Source organism: Bufo gargarizans, chromosome 4 (genome assembly GCF_014858855.1).
Source record: "Bufo gargarizans isolate SCDJY-AF-19 chromosome 4, ASM1485885v1, whole genome shotgun sequence".
NCBI classification, from domain to species: Eukaryota; Metazoa; Chordata; class Amphibia; order Anura; family Bufonidae; genus Bufo; species Bufo gargarizans.
Genome location: NC_058083.1, coordinates 380,356,382 through 380,384,283, shown reverse-complemented (window position 1 = coordinate 380,384,283; position 27,902 = coordinate 380,356,382). Strand labels below are relative to the sequence as shown.

General features: G+C 43.9%; 1 protein-coding gene across 4 annotated transcripts in view; it reads left to right on the top strand.

Moving 5' to 3' along the window:
- Positions 1 to 27,902, top strand: part of NINL (ninein like) — a 144,280-nt gene that overhangs the window by 27,474 nt on the left and 88,904 nt on the right. For 3 of the 4 annotated variants that reach the window (XM_044292571.1, XM_044292569.1, XM_044292570.1), the window contains exons 2-4: positions 5,102 to 5,295; positions 9,191 to 9,290; positions 20,469 to 20,644. In XM_044292571.1, coding sequence (XP_044148506.1) covers positions 5,113 to 5,295; positions 9,191 to 9,290; positions 20,469 to 20,644 — 459 coding nt within the window. In that variant the 5' untranslated portion in view covers positions 5,102 to 5,112. The remainder of the gene's footprint in view (positions 1 to 5,101; positions 5,296 to 9,190; positions 9,291 to 20,468; positions 20,645 to 27,902) is intronic. The other variant, XM_044292572.1, reaches the window with a different exon arrangement.

Genomic DNA, 27,902 nt, shown 5'->3' with positions numbered 1-27,902 from the left:
GAAACCTGCTCGGGCCGGAGGCCAAGATGATTGACTAACCTCACACTGATAGATCCTGATAACCCTTTCCTTGTGTTTGCCTAACTGTGGTGGCATTCATCTGACCGTGTCGGTGCTGAGCTATGAAGTAGTTCCCATCATTGTACATGGTCACGTGTGTGCTATCTGTTTCTCGCCTTCCTGGAGACTCTGTACCGGTGTTCATGAGGCCATCAACGAGAAGTCCATACTAGAGTGTATGGATGTCATAGAGGAGGGACCCTCATCTGTGAGCCACAACAGAGATCCGCTAACATACATGAGCTGCCCTCGTATTACATAGACACCCGTTCATCTGAATGGCCTCCATGTAATACTGCCTTTCCCCTGCAGAGGCCGCTGGAGGTGACATCCTCCAGCTAAATCAGCAGTTTGCTAAACTGGGACCCTCACTGATTCCAAGAATCTCTCCGCTCTCCTCTCTGTTATGTGAGTTACAGGTTAAAGGGGTTTTCCAGGATTTTACTACTGACGACCTATCCTCTAGATCCAATTGGTTGGGGTCCGACACCCAGGACCCCCACTGATCAGCTGTTTGAGAAGGCACCGGCGCTCGCAGTAACACCCGTTTCAGCGAAGCAAATTCGGATGTAACATCCGAAGCTCACTTTGCTCATCATCAATCTAGACCTACAAACTATACTCTGGAAGGATACGTAGGAACTATGCTGCTGGACATGCTATAAAGGTAATTACATCTTTAATAAAACACCGGATATGCCACAAATATTAGATAGGTGCGGGTCCTACCTCTGGGACCTGTTACAATCTCCAGAACAGGGTCCTTGAAGTAAAGGAGAGCTCATCACTATGCGCAACGTCCTCTCCATGTACTGCTATGAGATATCTGAAAATAACCAAGCTGTTTTCAGAAATCCAATAGCGAACAGAGAGCAAGCCATGGAAGTGCGGTCGCGCTCCATTCACTAGTACAGTAGTTCCGAAAATAGCCAACCAGTGGCTCGGCAATTTCCAGCAGTCCCATAGTGGTTCATGGAGAGTACGCAGTGGATTCACAGTGTGCTTTCCACGCTTCGGGGCCCCATTCTGGACATAGGAGCCGGTCCAGTCACTGGACTGTTTATATCCGGTGTTGCATGGTCACCTGCTCTGCTGCCACCAATAACTGGATTCAGCGGTGATGTGGCCACAAGCAGCACATCACTGCTGAAGCCAGTTATTAACCATGCATTGCTGGAGGTTAACAGTCCGGGGAATATAGATACGCGAGAGCCGGCACGGAGGAGAGCAGGTAAGTATGGATCTTTTATTTACTGAGGAAGGCTGCGGACATTAGAGGAAAAGTCATTATTCCTGAAGAACGCCTCTCTAGTTAATGATCCTTTTTAATTTTTTGAAGATCAAAAGTGTATGAAATTGTCATTATTTTGTGAATGGGTAATTCTTGACATTGATACCCAATAAAGCTAGCCATAAACATTAGATGTATAGAGGACAAACCTGTCGCTTTTTGAAGGGACTTGCCCACAATCTGATAATAATAAATGTTGTGGAGAGAACGATCGGACAGTTGAATTTCAGCATGCTCAATTCTCTTGTTCTTGGGAAGATTTGCTGCTGCCAGAGGGCCGTGTCTGCAGCTTGTTCCCCTCTCTCCATTTTGAACACCTTCATCCTCAGCCTAGCCAAGAGTGCATGTATTTGGTGGGGTTAGATAGCTGTCAACCAAATGCTGAGCCGTCTCTTGTGTAAGACACTAACTGCCCTCTAGCTTCACCCACTAAATGGCTCCTGGGCGGATTTCTTGTAAAGTTCTTGGTGAGTACATCTCTTTGTATAAATCCTAAATTGAAGTTCATATGTGCATTGGCAGAGCTGGCAGAGAAGAGGGTATTTTTAAACCTACCCAACTCCCACTTATTTTCTTGAAAGTAAAATGGTATTATATTAGGTTTGTGGTTTTCTGCTGCTTTGCTACATCAATTTTGGGCATTGCTGTACGAAAAAATGTGCTGACACAGTAGTAAGGATGTAAAAATGCACTTGAAATAGAAGTCAAATTACAGAGAAAACATTCCCATTGCTTCATGCCACAGTGCTAGAAATCTCTAGTTACACGATGTGTAATAAGAAAATATTTTTAAAGGGGTTATCCCATGATTCATGTACAAAGCTAGAACCAGTTCTGTGCCTCACATATATCCAGAGATCCCCCCCCCCTCCCCATTCATTACTCCAGTTGCCCTAGTTGCTAGATTTATTTCAAGCTGGCAGCTCATGGGGCGTGTCCTTTATCAGGGGGTGTGTCCTTTCTGCTGCCATTCTCTCCCTATCACAGCTCAGTAAATAGGGCTGGTGGCAGTTGAAGGATAGAACTGAGCATGTGTGACCATCTCAATAGGTGGACCTGAACATTACTATACAGATTAAACATCACAGTATCTTTATAATGAAATAAAGAGAAGCTCTCACAACTGAAGCATTGTTGTAACAGAAGGCAAATTTTAAAAAGTAACTAGTTTTTCATGCTGATTTATATTAAAATAATATTTAAAGTGTACCTAAATATGCAGATGTGCAGCACCATCGGGAATGAGCATCCGTTCCTGAGAATCAGTCAGAACATTGGGCCATCTAAATCCACCTTAAAGAAGCTAAAGGGGTTCTGCACTTTATTTTAACTGATGATCTATCCTCTGGATAGATCATCAGCTTCAGATCGGTGGGGGTCCGACACCTGGGACCCCCGCCGATCAGCTGTTTGAAAAGGCAGCAGTGCTCCAGGAGCGCCGCGGCCTTCTCACTGTTTACCGCCGGCCCACTGACGTCACGACTAGTATCAACTAGTGTGGGCGGGGCTAAGCTCTGTTCACTCTGTGATGTACCTGATTAACGAGTGAAACGCGAGGTGAGGACACCTCAATCATTGTTCCTGGGCTGCAGATCATGCTGTCTAAACAGCCCCTGCTGCTCAGGAACAATGGTGTAGTATGGGGACAAGCGATGGCAGAAGTGATCACTCGCCCTCATACAGTGGAGATGGTCACTGCGTGTTAGGGTACATTCACATGACTGTATGTGTATTGCGGCCCACAAAACATGGATACTACCCGTTCCACATCTTGCAGAATGTACAGGGCCAGTCCTATGATAAAAATGCCTATTCCGCAATTATGGACACAAATAGGACATGCTCTATCTTTTTTGTGCGCTGTCTGCATCTTTTGTAGCTCCCAGAAATACGGTCTTGTGAATGGACCTTAAATGCTGTGCAGCAGCTGACTTTCGGGAAGGAACGCTTCCTTCATGATAATTTTACTTCTACTCGCCACGCCTAAATCCAGCTTAAGTCAGACTAGTCTCTCCAGCTAGGGAGGGAAGGGGATGAGTGAGCATCACACATTAAACTGATCAGTACAATGCTCTTGGGCATCCTTATCTAAGTCTATCAAGAGAACAATAGAGCTGTCATCATAAATACTACATCTACTATTATACTAGCAGATAACATCTTCCCTTATCAGCACAAGTAAAATAACACTGGGTGACCTATTTTCTAGGAGATTTATCTCTCTGTACTGGCTGGAAAACCCTATTAGCTTTCATTATAATCTGGAAGGGACATTTTCCCTATATTCTAGTTTCTTGTTTTTGAACAGTTAGTTAAATTATAAAAAAAATGTATTATTAAAAAAACACTATTAAAATAGTTGCTTGGGTTAGAAAATTAATTTTCAAATATCCTATTAAAGGGGTATTTCCATCAGAGACATGCTGTAGGTGCAGTTTCCTCCTCTGGGACCCACACCCAGGCTTAGACTGGGAACTCAAAGTAGCCCTGGAAAAAATACTAAAAGTGGCCCTGTTTGGTTGTTGGGTCCAAATTGATGGAAGGCAGGGCCAACATAAGTAGGTGGGCCAGCAATACCATATTGTGACAAATTGCACCACCCCAACAGAGCCAAATACCACAGTCCACTACAAAATACTGCCGCCCGCAGCACAAAATAATTCCTCAAAAACATCCACTGGCCGGCTGTGAGGAGGGATCAGGTGGCCCCCTGGGCATCGGCCCACCAGGAAATTTCCCTGTAAGGTCTATGGCCAATGCGCCCCTTCTCACGCCTATCTCTAGAAGAGGGCTCCAAAAGTGAACCATGCTCTCTATTGGCTATTTACAGAAGTTCCATATAAATGAATGGACAGAGGACCACATGAGTACGGCCATTGCTGGAAATGGCCATGTATGTGTGACTAGTCTTTGATAGCTTAGTTCTGGAGAAAGGTGCGGGTCCAATTTCTAGGACCCACTCCTATCTGGCATTGATGGCATATCCTAGCGATATGCCATCTATGGATGGGATGAGACCACCCTGAGGTAATAGAAGGGTGGGGCCCTCATCTCTTAGCCAGAGCAGCTACCAAACTTCTCTTGATTTGGAGGAACCAGCATCTTCGTGCTTTTGATTTCAATGAGAACTGTGTAATTTCTCATATTTTCCTCGTGGTGACGCTGCAGGGGAATTGAGCTGCTGCTCCCAGATTCCTCCACAGATTACAATTGGGGACAAGACCAGAAAGAGAATACACTAAATATATTCTATATCATATATCCTTGTCTCAGTAGTGAAGAGGATGAACATTTTGGGAGAATAAAATTTATTTTTATGCAGTGTTTACATTCTTTGACTTTTTGAATAGTAGAATTGTGTTCCTCTAACCTGCAGTGACCGTAGGGCACAGTGTGACTACCTCTCATCCAGCCATGAAAAGCTTTGCATGTGGGATTAGCATGTATTGTATGTAACCACATACCGCTACATACTGCTTCGCTATTTTGCATTCACATTTTCAAAAGCATTTCCTTATCACTGCATGCATCGCTTCTAAAGCAAATGCCCCCAGACTATGAATTGCTCCCCTCTTAAGTGCAAGGAGCTTGCTATACAGTCCTTGAGCACATTAAAGCTAATACTTCAAAGTGAGTTTGTCAGTGGTCCATAGAACAATGTGTAAATCCAGCATCACCTACTGTAACGTCACACTCCAGTGGTTCAGGAGGTCCACCTTTGTAAGTATCACTCCTGGTTGTCTTTTGCAGTCTGCTATGGGATGGACCAGGAAGAGGAGAACAAATATGTGTCCCAGCTTCAAGAGGTTTTCAACAGCTGTGACACAACGGGCACTGGATACCTGGACAAAGAGGAGCTGACAGACCTTTGTCACAAACTCCATCTAGAAACTCAACTCCCTCTTCTTCTGCAAACCCTCCTAGGAAATGACCTGCTTTCCAGGGTAAGTCTTCTTTCCAGTAATGGGCTTGTGGATCAGTAAACTTTTACATTTTTCTGCAGGGCCATCATTGGGGCAGTATAGTTGGTATCGTCCTCCGGGACCTAACCAGGATAGGGGCCTGCTTTGCCACCACTAGAGGGAGCTCACTGCATATTCATATAGCTAGTATTGATTTCAGCATGTGATGAGAATAAAAGGAGTATTCTGGAGGCATATTTTATAGGGTCACTGAGTTTTAATAAAACATTTCATATGCCATACAGACATAACAAAAGTTTTGATCGGTGAGGGTCTGGGTGCTGAGACCACCATTGATCCCTAGAATGAGGAGAAAGAGGCGCTCACATATCTCTGTCTCCTCTCTGCAGTCTATGGGCCTGTCTTGGTTCCATCTCCTGCAGTCAGGAGAGAGCTACTATCTCCTCGTTCTAGAGGTTGGTGGAGGTCTGAGCACTCACCCCCACCGATCAAAAGTTTTGATATATTTCTATGACGTAGTTTTAATACTCACCTTAACAATAATGTTTAGATGCCGCTCTGGTCCTTGATCCTCTCTACCTCCTTTGGTCGGGCTTGACATGCCAGAAGCTGCTTGTCCTGCCCGCTCAGCCAGTGACTGGCTGCAGTGGTGCAGGGTGACATGCCTCAGCGAGTGGCTGGCTGCGTGGGATGTCCAAGCAATTTCCTGTGTGTCCAGGGGATAGGGGATGAATGTTAGTTCAGGTGTGGACAGACCCATGGGACCCCCCAACCAGTCACTAGAATGGGCGAGCATGCACACTACTGCTACATTGTAAACCTATGGGCAGTCCCATACAGTTTGAATGGCGTGGCAGTACACCTGCTCTACTGCCACTGCAATCATGCAGGGGACATGGGAACCTTATTTTGTGATTGTTCATTGTTGGGAGTCCGAGTGGTTAGAGCCCCACTGATGTAACAGTTATGCCCTATATCTTGTAGAGGTTTATTATGAATTGCCAGCATGCTGCAATAAAGGTCCAGATGGGTGTTACCAGCTGGAGATGTGTCCCTGCACAGTCTGAGACTGACAACACTGATTGGATAGTGTCAGACTGTGAAGGAACACCCCCCCCCCCCCCTTACTAGTAACCCCCATCTGGACCTTTATTGCAAATTCCTAGCAATTCATTCATAACTTCTAGCAGGAATAATAAAGGAACTGCACAACGCAGAGTCAGAAGAGTAGATGTTACGGAATTGTTATTACATGGGGAGTGCAAGTAGTGCTAAAACAGTGTAGTTACCGGCCTTCTTTAGCAGATACAATTCTGTCTGCTTGCGGCCATCGCTGGAGGGAACATAGAAGTTTCCTCAGTTCAATCTGTCAATAAACTCTGGCTATGCAGGACATTTGAGGCTCTGCATTAGGGAAAGATGTCCCAATTGATAGGGGTTTCTGGGAATTAAAGGGGTTTTCCTAGAATTAATATTGACCTACCCCCAGTCTTGGATAAACCCTTTAAGAAGTAATGCATTATTTTTATTTTAGAAAGGTGTTCTATTTAAAGTGTCACTGTACTTGGGAAAAACTTTTCTAAGGTTTTGAATAGTTGGAGCCTGAGTGCTAAGACCCCCAACGATTGATAGAATGAGTACAGAGAAGCGCTGACATAGTGTGTTGTCTCTCCTCAGAAGACAGGCTCAATAGAAAGTCATTGGGGAAGATTTATCAAACCTGATTTAACGTAGAACTGGCTTTGATGCCCACAGCAACCAGATTCCACCTTTCATTTTTCAGAGTTCCTTTGAAAAATGAAAGGATCAATCTGTTGACTACGGCCAACCAAGCCAGCGTTCCTTTACATTCGTTTTGATAAATCTCCCCCCTATTTGAGTCTGTCTCGTGCAGCAAGGACTGTGTGAGCACGTCTCTGTCCTCGGCAGTTAGACTTCCACCGATCAAAGCCTTTGATGTGTTGCTGTGACATATCAAGAGTTTTTCAAAAGTGCAAGTGCCAAGTACACTTTAAGAGGAATTTTCAGATTTTCCTTATTTGTTTTATTAAAGGGAACCCGTCATCAACTTTATGCTGACCTGACTGAGAACAGCATAAAATAGTGACAGAAATGCTGATGTCAGCGGTGTGTAACTTATGAGCTAAAAGTCAGTGGTTGCCGAGAACCAGCATCATAATCATTGCAGCCGGGCCTTGAGAAGAGTCAGATCTACCTGAGAAGAGTCATGGTTATACATAATCTCCTGCTCTCCCACCCACCTGCTGATGATTGGCAGTTCTCTCCTAGAGAGAAAGGGAGAAAACTAGGTAGAAGACTGTCAGTCATCAGCCGGTGGGCAGGAGAGCAGGAATCCATGAATAACCATGACTCTTCTCAGGTGGCCGGGACTCTTTTCCAGGCCCAGTCTGCAATGATTGTGATGTTGGTTCTCGGCAACCACTTACTTTTAACTTATAAATGACCAGACCGCTGAAATCAACTCCCCTGTGTATACTTAATGATGCCGTTAGTATGGACAGCATAAAGGTGATGACAGGTTCTCTTTAATAAAATACAAGGCCATCGTGAGCTACAGGAAACGTTGACATTGATATTTCCCTTTATTTTTTTTAATGCTATTGGTTGATCAAAATCAGTGCAAACCCTGAAACACTTTGATTGACATCATTAGTAGTATATTCAATATTTATTTCACTTTATGAATAGCTACTATTGGTGTGTACACAGTGTGTGTATGTATGTTCATGTCAATTGTAACTATTTGGAATAATGGCTTGTATTATGTGTATTTGTATTTTCCTGTTTGATGTTACTTAGCAGCTCTGAGCTTTAGAAAACCATTTGCTTTAAAGAACTTTAAGAACCGGCAAGTTACATTCTTGCATCTGATGTGGTGAATGCAGCTATGTTCAGCTGTTTTTTTTACTTCTTTTATACTTGTTTTCTGTTTTACGTTCTTAAGATCAAATATGACACCTTCAACCAGTTTTCCTGATACATAAAAATAGATGCAAGCTGCAGTTAGAACAATGAAGATACTAGTGTTGCTCATGCTTAATTAAAGGGGTCCTCTCCTTTGGACAGTCCCTTTTTTTTTTTTTTTTGTGCTCGTACACTTAGGGATCAATGACTACCTGGCAGTAAGCGTTCTATTATCCTGAAGCTTCATTACAGGAGAAATAAGAATGACACCATTCTAATTAAAGGGCATGTCCCACCATAAGACCTTTTCCAACTGTCCACAGGATAGGGGATAAGTGTCTGATTGGTGCGGGTCCGTCTGCTGGAATAAGGTGCCAGAATACCTGAAGTGAATATCATGCCGGTCAGGCATGTTCGCTGGCGCTCCATTCTACTATTTGGGTCTGCCGAAGAGAAGCAGAGTACAACGTTCAGCTCAAGCAGTCCCATAGGGGGAGATTTATTAAAACTGGTGTAAATGAAAACTGGCTTTGTTGGCCATAGCAACCAATCAGATTCCACCTTTAATTTTTCAGAGCTCCTTTCGAAAATGAAAGGTGGAATCTGATTGGTTGCTATCGGCAACTAAGCCAGTTTTAATTTACACCAGTTTTGATAAATCTCTCCCATAGAGTGGAATTGAAAGGCAGCATGCATGACCACAGCACCAATCCGACACCTCATTCTTGTGATTACTGGGAGTCCTGGTGGTTGGACCTTTACCAGTCAGATACTTATCCCCTTGACTGTGGATAAGGGGATAAGTTCTTACGGCTTGACAACTCCTTTAAAGTCAATGGGCTGACCATATAATGTTCAGACATACCAAGGCATCTAGAATTATAAATGAAATATGTGAGGGCCTTGAAAAGGAGAACATACTCTCCACCTTTAGCAGCTGAAACATGCAACAAGTGATTATTAAGATAACATATCATTTGTTTTGTTCTAGGTCAATTTTGAAGAGTTTAAAGAAGGATTTGTGGCTGTCCTGTCATCAACTATTGACATAAGTATTTCTGATGATGATGAGAGTAGTTATTTAGAGCCTGGTAAGACAATGATTATATTTTAGTATCATGTTTTGTACAAAATTTGTGTAATGTTTCTGTACAAGAAATGGTTACTACTTATGTGCTGGAGTTTGGTATTTTACAAGTTTCTGACAGTAGGTGGCGATATAGCAGGTGGACGTGTAGTGAGGTTTTATCTATGCATAACAAAACCTATAAAGTAGTCTCCATGTATAGCCTACAAGGTATAGAAATGCTAATCAACCATTAGGTATATAGAGTTGAAGTCCTGTATTTCCATACACCTTAGCCATATTCATTAAAGTGACCCTCCAATTCAAGATAAAAAGATCATATGTGGGAAACAAACAGAGCACTTACCAGGTGACCGATTCTCAGGCATCTCTTCTGCAATCCAAGATGGCTTGGACCGCTCCTCAGACTATCTGATTTATACTGTGCAAGTCCTTGGATTGGCCAATCCAGGAGCAGGGCCGGACAAGGGGAAGTGGCTTGGTCTGCCGATAAACAGTGTATCTTCAGCTGGAGGGTCGCTTTAAAATAAATTTTTTCGCTATTCCTGACATTTACGGTAATCCTGATACACGTTCCCTCTCTTAGGTCAGTTAGGATCACTACTATATTTCAAGAGTGTGAAATGTCTATTTATGTCCAAGTAATACTATTTCTTTCATTGCATTCCCTGTGGCTCAGAAGTTTACATACAATATTTGGTAGTATTACCTATAAACTGTCTAACCTGGGTCATACATTTTGGGTAGCCCTCCAGAAGCTTCAATAAGTTTCTCTCATTTAGTCCCATTCCTCCTCACAGAACTGGTGTAACTGTGATTAGCTTTGTAGGCCTCCTTGCTTGTAGATACTTTTTCAGTTCTGCCCAAACATTTTCTATGGAATTGAGGTCAGGGCTTTTTGAAGGTAATGGAGTTGGTTGCCATCACTTTGTTGTTCAGAAGCCATTTTGCCACAACATTGGAAGTATGCTTGGGATCATTGTCCATTTGGAAGACCCATTTGCACCCAAGCTGTATATTCCTAGCTAATATCTTGAGACATGGGTTCAATATCTCCACATTATTTTACTTCCTCATAATGTTATTTGGTGAAGTGTATCAGTCCCTCCTGCAGAACCCCCCCCCCCCACACACACAACATGATCATGTTTACCATGTGCCTCACTGTTGAGATGGTGTTCTTTGGCTTGCAAGCCTCCCCCTATTTTCTGCATACATAACCATGGTCATTATGGCCAGACAGTTCCATTTTGTTTCATCAAACTAGAGGACAGTTCTCCCAAAAACTAGATCTTTGTCTCATTGTCCAGCTGCAAACTATAAACTGACTTTTTATGGTGGTTTTGGAGCAGCAGCTTCTTCCTTGCTGAGTGGCCTTTCAGATCATGCCGATAGAGGACACAATTACTGTTTATATAGACATTTTTGTATTTGTTTCCTGCAGCATCTTCACAAAGTTGTTTGCTGTTGTTCTTGGATTGATTTGTATTTTTCGCACCAAAGTACGTTCATCTCTACGAGACAGAATTCTCTTCCTTTCTGAATGGTCTGATGGCTGTGTGGTTCCATGGTGTTTAAACTTTAACATTTAAACAGATAAACGTGGTACCTTCAGGCATTTAGGATGTACCAGATGTGTGGAAGTCCACAAGTTTTTTTTTCTGATGTCTTAGCTCATGTCTCTTTGCTTGAGATCATACAATTATTTAGATTTTTCTATGCCTTCAAGTTTGGCCTTAAAATGTTGCTACAGGCAGGGGTGGGATTCAAATTTTTAAGAACAGGTTCTCTACTCAACTGCAAATAGGCGGCGTCACGACACATGTTTACATATACATACACCATATATATGCAACACACACACACACACATAAATACACCATGTATGCACTACACACACATACCACAAAACTTTTAAAAAGCCTAAGGAGCTAAACTATCAATGTTGAATTTTTTTTTCCAGCACTGGCCCACACCTCTAACGCCTCCCAATGTTTATCTGAACATGTCCCAACCCTGCTTGGTCTCCATTGTGCCCCACACACAGTACATAGTTATGCCATATCTGGGATGGTTGGGAGGTATGCATACATAAACATACTATATAGACACTACACTGGTATAATCACATATACAATATACACCATACAGTATATAAATGACCCCTAGGCTACACTTACAGTAGATTTATGTACACTATATACATTTTATACACATGTATCCCCCATATGCCAGCAATGCCCCCAGTAGATACCCCCATGTGTTAGCCATGCAGCCAGTAAATACTCCCATAATGTTGCATATGTGCAAACAATGCCCCCAGTTTCGCCACAAAAAACAAACAAAAAAAACCACTTACCTCCACCCTGTCAGCCATGAGATGCAGGCCTCTTCTGGCCTGTGTCCCGCGCTGTACGGCTCTTATAGGCTGCTGACATAATTCGTCTTTCATATTATAAGCTCCCCTTATATATAATTTACTTACAGTTCTGAAGACTCAGGGGTGCTGACGGGCTTGGCCTCAGGGGTGCTGGCTGGCTTGGCTGGGTAGAAGGAGTGTGCGAGACTGTGAGGCCTTTTTTCTCCAAGCTGCTCCGGAAAAAAAATATTTTTCATTATACCTCATGTCAGACCACCAATGTTAATCAGACCTCAGCTAACAGCCCCAATAAGATCTCCAATGTTAATAAGACCTCAGATAACACCTTAGCTCAGACCCCCAATATGAAAGACCCCCAATCAGAACTTAGATAAGAGCCCCATGCCTTATAGCAGCCCCCAGTAGGCTCTCCACCGGCCCCCAGTAGGGGGGGGGGGGGCACTGCCCACCAATGATTTTTAATACTGGGAAGGGCGGGGGAGGACACACTGTCCTGATGCAGCGTCCGGGGCGTCCCCATCACCATGGGAACGCCTCGGATTGAAAATATACCATCGGATCTGAGTTTTCTCCAATCCGATGGTATATTTTAACTTCAAGCGCGTTTCCTACAGAGGACCAGGAAGCGGTGAGTACAAAGCCTTCACCGCTTCCTGGTCCTTTTGCCCTGAAAGGGAATGGCGTTCCTGCTATGAAAAAAGTGCAGGAATGCCGTTCCCACAAGCGCTCCTCTCCCACCGCACCGGATCGGGATTTAGCCGGTTCTCCGATCCGGCTGTAACTTTAACAACCGGATCTGTAGAACCGGAGCGAAGCGGCTGAATCCCAGGCCTGGCTACAGGTACACCTCTAATGGATTTGATATTCACAAATGGGGATTCGGTATATGATGTCATTGTAGGCGAAACCTTGGGATCTAGTGATCACCAGTCAGTGTGGTTTAATATAAGAACTGTGAAAGAGTCCCACCACACAAAAACAAAAGTTTTAGATTTTAGAAAAACAGACTTTTCAAAAATGAAATTAGTCATAAATGAGTCCTTATCAGACTGGAACGGATTACATGGAGTCCAGGAGAAATGGGACTACTTAAAAGGTGCATTATTGAAGGCAACAGAAAATTGCATTAGACTTGTCAGTAAAAGCAAAAAAAGGAAGAGACCACTGTGGTACTCGGCAGAAGTGGCCCAAATCGTTAAAAATAAAAAGCTAGCATTTTGTAATTATAAAAAAAACCAGAGCAATGAAGATAAGGAAATCTACAAGATTAGGCAGAAAGAGGCCAAGCAAGTTATAAGAACTTCTAAAGCGCAGGCAGAAGAAAAACTAGCTCAGTCTATGAAAAAAGGGGATAAGACATTCTTCAGATATATAAATGAAAAAAGGAAATTAAAACAAGGAATAACTAAATTAAAAATAAAGGACGGAAGGTATGTAGAAGAGAAAAAAGGGCTAGCCGACTGCCTTAATGAATACTTCTGTTCAGTTTTTACAAAAGAAAAAGAAGGAGAAGGACCTCCATTAGAAAGTATGACTATTAAATCGTTTGATGCATGTGTCTTTACAGAGGAAGATGTTCTAAGTTTGCTGTCTAAAGTGAAGACAAATAAGTCACAGGGGCCTGATGAGATACACCCAAAATTATTAAAAGAGCTTAGTGGTGAGCTGGCAAAACCGTTAACAGATTTATTTAACCAATCATTAGTAACAGGAGTCGTCCCGGAAGATTGGAAATTGGCAAATGTCGTGCCCATTCACAAGAAAGGTAGTAGGGAGGAATCGAGTGAGTCTGACATCAATAGTAGGCAAATTAATGGAAACCCTATTAAAGGATAGGATTGTGGAACATCTAAAATCCCATGGATTGCAAGATGAAAAACAGCATGGGTTTAGTTCAGGGAGATCATGTCAAACAAATCTTATAGATTTTTTTGACTGGGTGACTAAAATAATAGACGGTGGAGGTGCAGTAGACATCGCATATCTAGATTTTAGTAAGGCTTTTGACACTGTCCCACACTAGAAGACTTATCAATAAACTGCAGTCATTGAGCATGGACTCCCATATTGTTGAGTGGATTAGGCAGTGGCTGAGTGACAGACAACAGAGGGTTGTAGTCAATGGAGAACATTCAAAACAAGGTCATGTTACCAGTGGGATTCCACAGGGATCTGTACTGGGACCAATTTTGTTTAATATCTTCATAAGTGACATTGCAAAAGGCCTCGATGGTAAGGTTTGTCTTTTTGCTGATGACACAAAGATATGTAACAGGGTTGATGTTCCTGGAGGGAAACGCCAAATGGAAAAGGACTTAGGAAAACTAGAAGAATGGTCAGAACTCTGGCAACTGAAATTTAATGTGGATAAGTGCAAGATAATGCACCTGGGGCGTAAAAACCCAAGGGCAGAATATAGAATATTCGACACAGTCCTGACCTCAGTATCTGAGGAAAGGGATTTAGGAGTAATTATTTCAGAAGACTTAAAGGTGGGAAGACAATGTAATAAAGCAGCACGAAATGCAAGCAGAATGCTTGGATGTATAGGGAGAGGTATAAGCAGTAGAAAGAGTGAAGTGCTTATGCCGCTGTACAGATCACTGGTGAGACCTCACTTGGAGTATTGTGCGCAGTACTGGAGGCCATATCTCCAGAAGGATATAGATACTCTAGAGAGAGTTCAGAGAAGAGCTACTAAACTAGTACATGGATTGCAGGATAAAACTTACCAGGAAAGGTTAAAAGACCTTAATATGTATAGCTTGGAAGAAAGAAGAGACCGAGGGGATATGATAGAAACTTTTAAATACATAAAGGGAATCAACTCGGTAAAGGAGGAGAGCATATTTAAAAGAAGAAAAACTACCACAAGAGGACACAGTTTTAAATTAGAGGGGCAAAGGTTTAAAAGTAATATAAGGAAGTATTACTTTACTGAGAGGGTAGTGGATGCATGGAATAGCCTTCCTGCAGAAGTGGTAGCTGCAAATACAGTGAAGGAGTTTAAGCATGCATGGGATAGGCATAAGGCCATCCTTCATATAAGATAGGGCCGGGGCTATTCATAGGATTCAGATATATTGGGCAGACTAGATGGGCCAAATGGTTCTTATCTGCCGACACATTCTATGTTTCTATGTAAATGATGTAATTTAGACATCAGAAACTTCGAAAGCCTCGACAACTTTTTCTGGAATTTTCCAAGCTATTTAAAGGGGTTGGCCCATCTTAGGCCTTGATGACATTTTGCTAGGGTATGCCATGCATGTCAGACAGGTGCAGGTCCCACCTCTAGGACCCAACTGATCTCCAAAACAGGGCCTCGGAAGTGAACAGAGAGGAACCGCGTTTGCATGGCCACACTGTGTTTACTGCAGTGCGCTCTTCATTCACCACTATAGGACCTCCAAAAACAGACGGACGCTTATAGGGTACTTTCACACTTGCGGCAGAGTAATCCGGCAGACAGTTTCGTCACCGGAACTGCCTGCCGGATCCGTCAAAACGTATGCCAACTGATGGCATTTGTAAGACTGATCAGGAAACCTGATCTGTCTTACAAATGCATTGAAATGCCGGATCCGTCTTTCCGCTGTCATCCGGAAAAACGGATCCTGCATTTATTTTTTTTCACGGATCTGGCATTCTGGTATTTTGAATGCCGGTATCCAGCAGTAATACATTCCCATGGAAAAAAATGCTGGATCCGGCATTCAGGCAAGTGTTCAGTTTTTTGGGCCGGAGATAAAACCGTAGCATGCTGTGGTATTATCTCCGTCCTGATCAGTCAAAAAGACTGAACTGAAGACATCCTGATGCATCCTGAACGGATTACTCTCCATTCTGAATGCATGGGGATAAAACTGATCAGTTCTTTTCCGGTATAGAGCCCCTGTGACGGAACTCAATACCAGAAAAGAAAAACGCAAGTGTGACAGTACCCTTAGGCCCCTTTCACACGGGCGAGTATTCCGCGCGGGTGCGATGCGTGAGTTGAACGCATTGCACCCGCACTGAATCCGGACCCATTCATTTCTATGGGGCTGTTCACATGAGTGGTGATTTTCACGCATCACTTATGCGTTGCGTGAAAATCGCAGCATGTTCTATATTCAGCGTTTTTCACGTAACGCAGGCCGCATAGAAATAAATGGGGTTGCGTGAAAATCGCAAGCATCCGCAAGCAAGTGCGGATGCGGTGCGATTTTCACGCATGGGTTCTAGGTGACAGTCTATTCACTGTATTATTTTCCCTTATAACATGGTTATAAGTATAATAGTGCTGGAGGGGTTAAATAAAAAAAATTAACTCACCTTCTCCTCTTGATCGTGTAGTTCCCGGTCTCTTCTTTACTTCTTTAATGGTGAGCTGTGGGCTAAATGACCTGTGGTGACGTCAGATCACATGCTCCATCACCACGGTGATGGACCATGTGATTGGAGCATGTGATCTGACGTCAACACAGGTCATTTAGCCCACAGCTCATCATTAAAGAAGTAAAGAAGAGACCAGGAACTACGCGATCAAGAGGAGAAGGTGAGTTAACTTTTTTTATTTTTAACCCCTCCAGCACTATTATACTATGCATTCTGTATTCCGAATGCTATTATTTTCCCTTATAACCATATTATAAGGGAAAATAATACAATCTTCAGAACATCAATCCCAAGCCCGAACTTCTATGAAGAAGTTCGGTTTGGGTACCAAACATGCGCGATTTTTCTCACGCGAGTGCAAAACGCATTTCAATGTTTTGCACTTGTGCGGAAAAATCGCGTGTGTTCCCGCAACGCACCCGCCTCTTATCCGGGCCAAAAATAAGACGCCTGTGTGAAAGAGGCCTTAGGCTACATGCACACGAATGTTGTTTTGTTTCCGTGTCCGTTTTTCTTATTTTTTTTGCGGATAGGATGCGGATTCATTCTTTTAAATGGGTCTACAAAAAACGCGCACAGCGTGTGCTATCTGCATCAGTATGTCCTTTCCGTTGCCCCGCAAAAAAAATAGTGCAAGTCCTATTTTTTTCTAGTTTGCGGACAAGGATAGGCATTATTACAATTGATCCGCAAAAAACGGATGCCATACGGAATTTTATATTTTTTTTTTTTGGACCGCAAAACACATATGGTCGTGTGCATGAGGCCTTACTGTTTTCAGTACTCCCGTAGCAATGAATGTAAAGCATGCCACGCTTGCCTGGTGCCTTGCAATATGCTATCAATGTCTGAGGTGGGCCCATGTCTTTTAATGCACTAGGTGTATATAAAAATCGGAGCCACTGAGAATGTGACGAAATAAAGAAAAGATTAAATAAATTACTGTTTCCGGCATTATTCTAACATTTTGCATTCTTGAAATATAGTACTAATCATAACTGACCAAAGAGGGGAGAGTGCACCAGGATTAAATGTCATGAATTGTTAAAAAATTAGCTTTAATGAACCTGGCTAAGGGGTATGTAAACTTTACGACTTGACATGACATGACCTTTAAAAGTTTATGCCCCCAGTGTTAAATAAAAGGTAATATGTACACACAATGTGATATTAAAGGGTTATTCTAGCACATTGAAAATTTTTCCCCAACGGCATGCAAAAAGTGAATACACATGCATGCATACATACAGACGTGGACAAAATTGTTGGTACCCTTTGGTCAATGAAAGAAAAAGTCACAATGGTCACAGAAATAACTTTAATCTGACAAAAGTAATAATAAATTAAAATTCTATAAATGTTAACCAATGAAAGTCAGACATTGTTTTTCAACCATGCTTCAACAGAATTATGTAAAAAAATAAACTCATGAAACAGGCATGGACAAAAATGATGGTACCCCTAACTTAATATTTTGTTGCGCAACCTTTTGAGGCAATCACTGCAATCAAACGCTTCCTGTAACTGTCAATGAGACATCTGCACCTCTCAGCAGGTATTTTGGCCCACTCCTCATGAGCAAACTGCTCCAGTTGTGTCCGGTTTGAAGGGTGCCTTTTCCAGACTGCATGTTTCAGCTCCTTCCAAAGATGCTCAATAGGATTGAGGTCAGGGCTCATAGAAGGCCACTTTAGAATAGTCCAATTTTTTCCTCTTAGCCATTCTTGGGTGTTTTTAGCGGTGTGTTTTGGGTCATTGTCCTGTTGCAAGACCCATGACCTGCGACTGAGACCAAGCTTTCTGACACTGGCTAGTACATTTCTCTCTAGAATTCCTTGATAGTCTTGAGATTTCATTGTACCCTGCACAGATTCAAGACACCCTGTGCCAGACGCAGCAAAACAGCCCCAGAACATAACAGAGCCTCCTCCATGTTTCACAGTAGGGACAGTGTTCTTTTCTTGATATGCTTCATTTTTTCGTCTGTGAACATACAGCTGATGTGCCTTGGCAAAAACTTCGATTTTTGTCTCATCTGTCCACAGGACATTCTCCCAGAAGCTTTGTGGCTTGTCAACATGTAGTTTGGCATATTCCAGTCTTGCTTTTTTATGATTCGTTTTCAACAATGGTGTCCTCCTTGGTCGTCTCCCATGTAGTCCACTTTGGCTCAAACAACGACGGATGGTGCGATCTGACACTGATGTTCCTTGAGCATGAAGTTCACCTTGAATCTCTTTAGAAGTCTTTCTAGGCTCTTTTGTTACCATTCGGATTATCCGTCTCTTAGATTTGTCATCAATTTTCCTCCTGCGGCCACGTCCAGGGAGGTTGGCTACAGTCCCATGGATCTTAAACTTATGAATAATATGTGCAACTGTACTCACAGGAACATCTAGTTGCTTGGAGATGGTCTTATAGCCTTTACCTTTAACATGCTTGTCTATAATTTTCTTTCTGATCTCTTGAGACAGCTCTTTCCTTTGCTTCCTCTGGTCCATGTCGAGTGTGGTACACACCATATCACCAAACAACACAGTGATTACCTGGAGCCATATATATAGGCCCAATGGCTGATTACAAGGTTGTAGACACCTGTGATGCTAATTAGTGGACACACCTTGAATTAACATGTCCCTTTGGTCACATTATGTTCTGTGTTTTCTAGGGGTACCATCATTTTTGTCCATGCCTGTTTCATGAGTTTATTTTTTTACATAATTCTGTTGAAGCATGGTTGAAAAACAATGTCTGACTTTCATTGGTTAACATTTATAGAATTTTAATTTATTATTACTTTTGTCAGATTAAAGTTATTTCTGTGACCATTGTGACTTTTTCTTTCATTGACCAAAGGGTACCAACAATTTTGTCCACGTCTGTACATACATACATACATACATACATACATACCTACCTACCTACCTACCTACCTGCTGCTGCACAGGTCCCTGCTGCACTCCACTTCCTTCTCTTGGCCTCCAAATGGCTGGGAATGCCACTCAATAGGTGAGTCAGGTCATCGCTGCAGCCATAGATCAGTTGAGTAGCATTCCCATCCATTTCCTACCAAGAAAAGGAAATGGAGCACAGCAGGGACCCGGGTACCATTGGAACTTTGTTGCTGGGGGATTGGAGAGGTAAGTATAAGCAGTTTTTTTAAGTTTTTTTTTTTTACCATTTGCAGACAATTTCAACTTGGCTGATAATTTTGCTTTCGGGGGATAAGGCACAACCAGAGGTATGTGCATGCTCTGCTGAGCCAAGGGTGCATGTGCACGGAGGGGTCAGTAGGGTCAGAGAGCTTCTGGCTGAACAAGCATTCAACTGACAGTGATCTAATGTGTATGAGCCAGGCATTGGCTAGGGCTTTGGAGCGCCTGGTGTCACATTCCCTATCTGTGCTTCTGATTGGTTCATAGGCTCAGGAGAAAGTGTAGTATACAATATGTGTAGGGTTTCCTCCACCAATGGAAGGACCAGGGATAATTTGGAGGGGCCTCTAAGGCCTCATGGAAAGGACTGTATCTTTAATTCACAAGCTATCCACATTTTCTGGATCGCACACTGACCCATTAATTTCTATGGGGTCATGCACACATCCATATTTTTGGCACAGGGGTGGACTGGCCAAAGACCCTACAGGGAAGTTTCCCAGTGGGCCAATGCCCATAGGACCACCTGAGTCCTCCTCACTGCTGCTGGTTGGGTTCATACTACTGGAGGAACTATAGAGGTCATTATTAGAGGAAGTCCAGGCAGCATGCTGAAGGTAGGGCTGGCTTGGTGTTGAGGCCCACATCTCACCTTCTAAGCCCCCTGCTCCATATCCATATTAGAGGCAACTGGAGGAGAAGGAGGACATAATGTGGCAGCTATTGATGGCCACCCCAGAGGGACAGCTTCTGTGGGATTGTATTTTGTGCTGCACTATGGTATTACTGACTGCCAACTTATGTTTGCTCCATCTACTTGTGCTGCCCCATTTTCTGTCAATTTGGACCTACCTAGAACATTGAGCCCTTTCTTATTATTTTTTTTTTCCAGGGCCACTTTAAGTTCCCAGTCCACCCCTGGTGTGGCCGTACCATAAATGATAGAACATGTTCTATTCAGGTTTGCATTGCAGACGAGAATAGTGTTTTCTGTTGAGAAAAATGCAGGGCGAATGTGGAAGGTAGCAAGTATATTGCAGATCCGGGGTTTGTGCACCGAAATACAGACACGGCCATGTGCATGAGGCCGGAATAAGAGGGTCTGTCTGGGGACAAATTCCCAGTTAGTGTGTGTAATCATAAGCACAGGAGTGTCAAGCCATGGGTGTGGAGTTACATTGACTATATGGGGCTTTTTCATAAGTTGAGAATATTTGGTGTGATCTTTTGATGGATCTTGTATTTATTTATTTTTTCCGTTTTTCAGTGATCCCTGAGGAAGTCCAACCTAAATTTGTGAAAGGGAACAAGAGATATGGCCGACATACACATCCTGAGCGTGAAGCTGTTGAAAATGAGGCCAACAAATATTTGCAGGACAAGGACCAGAGGAAAAATCAGCTGAGACGGTCGTCCTCATTGGAGAGTGTAGAGGTGGGAATGGTATAAGAGATTTCAACAACAACGTATTTGACGTATAGGGAATATTTAGTTTACACACAAAGTTATCAATTCATTTCTGTTGTCCAAAGTAAAAAAAAAAAGAACAAAGTGATAGTAGATAATATAACAAAATACTGGTCATATGCGTTTATTAGATGTATAAAGAGCAATATGTGAGTGCTTCTCTCTTCTCCTTCTTGCAATTGGTGGGGGTCTCGGCACTAAGACACCTCCACCAATCAAAACGTTTGATATGTCTCTATGACAAAGAAAAAAATGGATTTTGTGTAAAAAAAAAAAAAAAAAAAAAAAAAACACCCCTGTGCATCTGTTTTGTACATTTGGTATCCGTTTGATCCATTTCCGTCTGAGATCCGTGTTTTTTTTTTTTTTTTTTTTTTTTTTTTTTTCCTGTTCTTCTGACGGATTAGAAGAACGGAAAAATAACGGTGATGTGAACTTTCCCTTAATGTGGTTGGCTTCCTGCCTGGACAATGCTAGAGCTTGGAGAGGTAAGTTAGCCACTGGACCCCAGTTATGAAATATTAACCCCTTCACTTCACACTAGGGATCATAAAATCAATCCTTTAAAATCAATGCCCTAGCCCGCCAGGGATCCTAAAATTAACCTTCACTGCTTTACATAAACACCGATTCTGACATTAAGGCTACCTGCACATGTTGCGGATTGCAAGCATTTTTTCCACACGGATTCTGCTATGGCCTCCTTCACATTTACGTGTTTGTACGTCTGTGGAAAATCCGTCTCTGTTTCACCTTTGAAGAATCCGTGTTTGGTCTGTGTGCTCGTTTTTTGCAATCTGTATTACACGGACACTGTTCATCTGAAAATAAAAGGGGTTATCTAACACCTATAATGCCCCCCAAAATGCATACAGGTTATACTTACCCCGGCACCTGCGTCACTCCATCGGTTGGTGACGTTAGGGAGGCTCGTTCCCATCACTGTCTGCTATTTGCTGCTCCTGATTTTGATTTGGTGCGGAAACTGCAAACGCATGGAAATTAGTGCGGAATTTCTGCAAGTCTATCCACACACACGTGCAGGTAGACTACTCTTTCACTGCCATAGAATATGAGATATATGGACCTTTAACCCCTTCACTGCCATGGAACCCCAGATATATTAATGTTAACACCCTCACTGCCCTAGACCAACTAATTATTAGTGCCCTGTGTGTTGATACACTGTATTTATTTGATGTTGTGCTTAGACCCAGTTCACATTACAAAGGAGCCTTCCTTCAGAGATGTACGTCAGGCTCAGGAGTATTTCCTGACATATGGCTCTGATTTATGCCGCTGAATAAGCATTAGAACCACTGGCTGTTTCTCCAAAACAGAGAGCAGTCTACTACAGTAAAGTATATGACACTACCCCAATAAATGCCGACAGGAGGCTCTTTTGGTATACATTGGCGTACGCCGGGTTATGATAACCAGGAGCGCTTGCGAATACTGCGCCTGACTTAGGACGAGGCATGTGCCTGAACTGAAATCTACGTCCGTCTCTAGCCGGAGTAGATGTCAGTCTTCAATGCCAGAAAACTGTCGTAAAAAATAACTGATGGCCCCACCCTCAACATGCCCCCTATCGGGAAAGTGGCGAGGCCGGCAGAATAACGAAATTTGCAACTTTTTCACACCACAGTCGTAATGATAAATTCGGCCCACAGTCTTCACGGTCAGTGAGGAGAAAAATCTGACCTGAGCACACATGAGGCATATAGCGCATGCTACTATACTGAAAGGCTGGAGCACGGCGCACCGTTCAACTGCGCTAACTGATTCTGCTGCCTTTTGTGGAAAGACACAGTCTGCCTTCCTCATGTGAGTACTGCCTTATAGGTATTGTATTGAGGGTGCGTTCATAGAGTTAGAGCTCATGCACACAAACAGATTTTCTTTCCGTGTCCGTTCTGGTTTTTTTTGCGGACCGTATGCGGAACCATTCACTTCAATGGGTCCACAAAAAAAAACAAAAAAACTGAAGTTACTCCGTGTGCATTCCGTGTCCGTATTTCCGTTCCACAAAAAAATAGAACATGTCCTATTAGTGTCTGCATTATGGACAAGGATAGTACAGTTCTATGAAGGGCCAGCTGTTCCGTTCTGCAAAATATGGAATGCACACAGATGTCATACGTATTTTTTTTTTTTTTTTTTGCGGATCCGTACAAAAACATAAACCCCTCCCTCCCTACAGGACTGCAGCCCAGAGAAGGTCCATATTGGAATCACTGTTATTGTCCAAATAAAGTTCAATTTTGTAGCTTATCACATGACCCTGTGCGATTCATCTTCTAATTCTTTCGTAGGTCTGCTGTACCTCCGACATTCATACCCATCACACATTCCCATGCACACTACTATAGTAATGCCCGAGCCGAAATGTCAGTCCCTGATCATCATTATCCCTTATCAGATAATATCTAGCTTACATCTTTCCCTTTACAGCCTCATCCTTACGATTACACATACTTATCATAGTACTTGTCTTCAATCTACTATATCATATACATAGTCTATTCCCTGTTTCCACCTAGTCTATTGTACAGAGGAAAGACTATAATGTGACATTGTAATGTTGCAACCATCAGGTCCATATCTTCTCAAACTTCTTAATATTGCCTCTTTTCTGACATAGAAACCTTCTCTACCAATTCTTGTGCTTTTGAAGGATTTGGAGCAATCCAATAACATGCAATTCGCTTCCTTGCATGATATATAATATGCGCATATATAGCATATAGCATATAAATATGGCTATTTTCTTTTCTGAAGTTACAGGCAATACCTTGACATATCCTAATATACATATCAAAGCTGACATTTATTTTTATACAAAACGCATTGTTTATGAGTTCAGTAACATCTGTCCAGTATCGTCTCAATCGTGGACAGTTCCACATAAGATGGATTAGGTCTGCATTAGGCGTCCCACATCTTGGGCATTTGTCAGCCTACCTATACCCCATTTTTTTCATTACTACTGGAGTTCTATATACTCTATGGAGTAAATATAATTGAGATACTCTATGGGCCTCGCTTATTACCACCTCAGGGAAGTCTTCTAACACGGTCTCCCACTGTTTCACTGTCAAGTCAGTAACGTCTCGATGCCACTTGTCATAGAGTTGCAGTGGGCATTTTTTCCCCGGCGCCTCCACAACGGCATTCACAGGAGGGTGTCCCCGCCTCCAGGACAGGAAACAACGAGGAAGCACAGGATTTAAGGAGCCTCCTCCCCTTACCTTACCAGTCGTTGTTTCCTGTCCTCGGACGTGCGTGGAAGCCGCTCCTGGGGTCATCCAGGAAATTGAATACCGCACCGGCCTGGTCCCTTCCCTGTTGTTCAGGAGGGTCGGTGCAGGGATTGAGAGACTCCGGGGACGCATTGCCTCCCCTCCTCGATCCTGCGGAGTAAGCCCTGTCTTCAGGCATCCCCGGGCTTGCGAGTCCGTCGGAACTCGCGCGGGATCTGGCGTGGTGACGTCAGCGGAGCGAGATCTCCTTGGGCAAGAGGTTCTCGCGGGACGCTCCTGCGCGCGGCGGGAGATTTAAAAAGAGCAATCATATCCTCCTGCGCCGGTGATCTGCAGAGATGCCTTCCAGCGACAGAGAGTCGTCCAAACGCTCCGGTGATCCTGCTGTCTCGGCCCTCAGCCCGGTAAGCCTCCTCCCAGGGGGGAGTAATCCCTATTTCCTTATGTCCTTCCTAGCAGTAGGTTTATACAGGTTATGGGATCCCGAACCCCCCCCCCCCCCCCTCTACACGCTGGGTGTCCGTAGTTCACTATACTGACCCCTCACCACCATTACTCCGGGTCCCTCTTTGGCCTATACAAAGTTTGTTTTATTCCCTTAGGACAGTGAGTCCAGGAAGCTTAAAGCCAAAGGGGATTCGGGGCGCCGAAAGTGTGGTGGTTGCCGTAAGGGCCTGGTGTCGGACCCAAAAAAGTCCCTCTGCCCTAGATGTATTGAAAGGGTTATCGCTGAAGAATCCCCTTCCTTCGTGGAGTCCATGCGAACCCTCATTAGAGAAGAGATTAAGGCTGCAGCTGACTCTAGACAACTGGCACCTTCCCCTGGGCCTTCCCGTTCCCTAAATCTGGAAATATCAGAGCAGGTGGATCTGGATGAAGGGGAGTTGCAGGATGATCAGGTCTCCTTATCCTCTGAGGAGGCCGCAGGGAGGCCTATGTGCTTTCCCGAGGAAACACAGTCCCTACTGAAGGATATTAAATCTACGCTGGGATTAGAAGATGTCAAAGAGACTCAGTCCCTTCACGATCAAATCTTTCAGGGCTTGGGGGAGAAAAAGAAGAGATCCTTCCCCATCCACAATAACCTCAAAGCCCTTATTTCCAGGGAATGGAGGGATCCTGATAAAAGGTGGACTGTCTCGGCCGCCTTTAAACGCAAGTACCCCTTTTCGGAATCTGACTCTGATTTGTGGGACAAAACTCCCAGAATAGATGCGCCAGTGGCCCGTATTTCTAAAAAATCCTCGCTGCCCTTTGAGGATATGGGTCTCCTGAAAGACCCAATGGACAAAAAATGTGAAAACCTACTAAAGAAATCCTGGGAGACAAATACAGCAATGTTGCGCCCCAGCATAGCGTCCACTTGTACGGCCAGAACCCTCTCGGTTTGGCTAGACCAGCTTGAGAGCAATCTGTCGGGGGGTACGTCCAGAGAGGAGATCTTAAACTCTCTTCCCTCCCTGAAAAGAGCATCCAATTTTTTAGCAGACGCCTCGGCCGACTTGGTTAGACTCTCTGCAAGGAGCAGTGCTCTGGCCAATGCGACCCGTAGGGCGGTATGGCTCCGTTCATGGACTGGGGACGCAGGTTCTAAAAACCGCCTGTGCTCCATCCCATGTGAGGGGGATAGATTGTTCGGCTCCGCCCTGGACGATATTCTGGAGAAGGCCTCCGATAGGAAAAAAGGTTTCCCCTCTGATAACCGTTTTTACCAACAGAGACGCTCCTTTCAAAGTCAAAAAAGGGCAAGATCTGATCAGAGTAAAAGGGATGGCTCAAAAAGATGGCAACCTTCTAGGGGTAGAGGAAGAGGATACCTTCCTAAGCCAGAAACCTCTACCCGCCCTACCCAGTGACACGCCAACCCAGGTAGGGGGCAGGCTAAAGCAATTCTCCTCCGCCTGGCAAGAAATTCACGCCTCCCCTTGGGTCACTCGTACCGTAAAGGAGGGCCTAAAGCTAGAGTTTGTTTCCCCACCCCCAAGTCTTTTTTGTATCAACCAAAGGCAACAGCCCGACAAACAGGCATCCCTAGAGTCAGAAATAACTACCTTAATCCTCAAAGGAGTGCTCATCCCTGTTCCGGAAGAACAACACGGCAAAGGCTTCTATTCCCCTATATTTTTGATAAAAAAACCAAATGGCTCCTTTCGTCTGATAATAAATTTGAAGTCCTTAAACAAATCCATCGTTTACAAAAGATTCAAAATGGAGACCATAAAATCTACCACTCAGATCCTTCCGCAGGACTGCTTTATGGCTACCGTCGACCTTCAGGACGCTTACTACCACGTCCCAATATACCACAGGCACCAGCGTTTTCTGAGGATCGCAATTTATTATCAGGGAAGATTGTCCCATTTTCAGTTCACAGCCCTTCCTTTCGGCCTATCCTCTGCCCCCAGAGTTTTTTCAAAAATAATGTCAGATGTCATGAAGTTCCTTCACCTTCAGGGGGTACAGATCGTCCCGTACCTGGACGACTTTCTGGTGTTTGCGGAGTCGCGCCAACTTCTACATTCACGCCTCAAACAAATCCAGGACTGTCTTACAACTCTAGGGTGGATAATAAATCCCAAAAAATCAGACCTTATCCCCAGTCAGGAAAAAGTGTTTTTAGGGGTGCTGTTGGACTCAAGGCGTCTAATGTCCTTTCTTCCTCAAGACAAACAGTCTCACTTAATCCAGACAGTGTCTCTTTTTTCCAGCAAAGATCGGTCCTCGATAAGAGACATCATGGCGGTACTGGGACTGCTAACAGCCGCAATCTCGTCAGTAAGGTGGGCCCAGAGTCACACAAGAGTCCTTCAGACCTTTCTCCTATCTTCATGGGACGGAAAGAACTCGTCTCTAGACAGAAAGGTTCACGTTCCCAGACAGGTAAAACAGTCACTAACCTGGTGGAGAGTAAAAGGGAACCTGAGCATAGGAGTTCACTGGCGCCCAAGAGATGTCATGGTCATTACAACAGACGCCAGCAACTCAGGGTGGGGAGGTCACTCTTCAGGAGCGGTAGTTCAAGGATCCTGGGGAAGAGACATGCAGGACGCCTCCTCAAATTTAAGAGAGCTGTCAGCTGTCCACAGAGTTCTCCTTTCCCTTTACAAAATTCCCTCTCCAAGACACGTAAGAATATTAACAGACAACACTACAGTCGTGGCGTACATAAACAAACAGGGGGGAACCAGAAGTCGCTCACTGGCGGAAGTGTCAAAGGGCATTTTTTGTTGGGCAGAAAGAAACCTTCTGTCCCTTTCGGCGGTGCATATCAAGGGGGAAAAAAATGTGGTGGCCGATTATCTCAGTCGACACCTCTTAAGGGAGGCCGAATGGTCTTTAAATCACCGCGTCTTCAGCCAGATCTGCCGAATGTGGGGGACCCCAGTGTTAGATCTGTTCGCCACCAAAAGCAACAAGCAGGTCAGAAAGTTCTGTTCCCTCTCGCAAATGGATCGCCCGGTATGGCTAGACGCCCTCTCCAGGCCGTGGCCAAGACAGCTCCTTTATGCCTTCCCTCCATTCAGCCTCATTTCAAGGGTCCTGGTAAAGACTCAGGAAGAAGGGGTCCACGTAATTATGGTGGCCCCCTTCTGGCCAAGAAGGGCTTGGTTTCCACTCCTGCTCAGACTGTCAGCCGGTGTTTATTGGACACTGCCATCAATCCCGGACCTACTCCACCAGGGACCAATAAATCACCCCAGTGTAAATCAACTCAGTTTGACGGCCTGGAATCTGAACGCCTCCTGCTAAAACAGAAGGGTCTGTCGGACGCAGTCATCTCCACGATGCTCAAAAGCCGGAAACCGGTAACTTCCCGGATCTACCTGAGAACCTGGAATGCCTTTTTGTCCTTCTTGGGAAGTGTAGATTCTCCTGATGTTCCTCAGGTCCTCCAGTTCCTGCAAGCGGGGCTAGAAAAAGGCCTCCGTCCATCAACTCTGAAGGTTCAGATTTCCGCGCTCAGCGCCTTC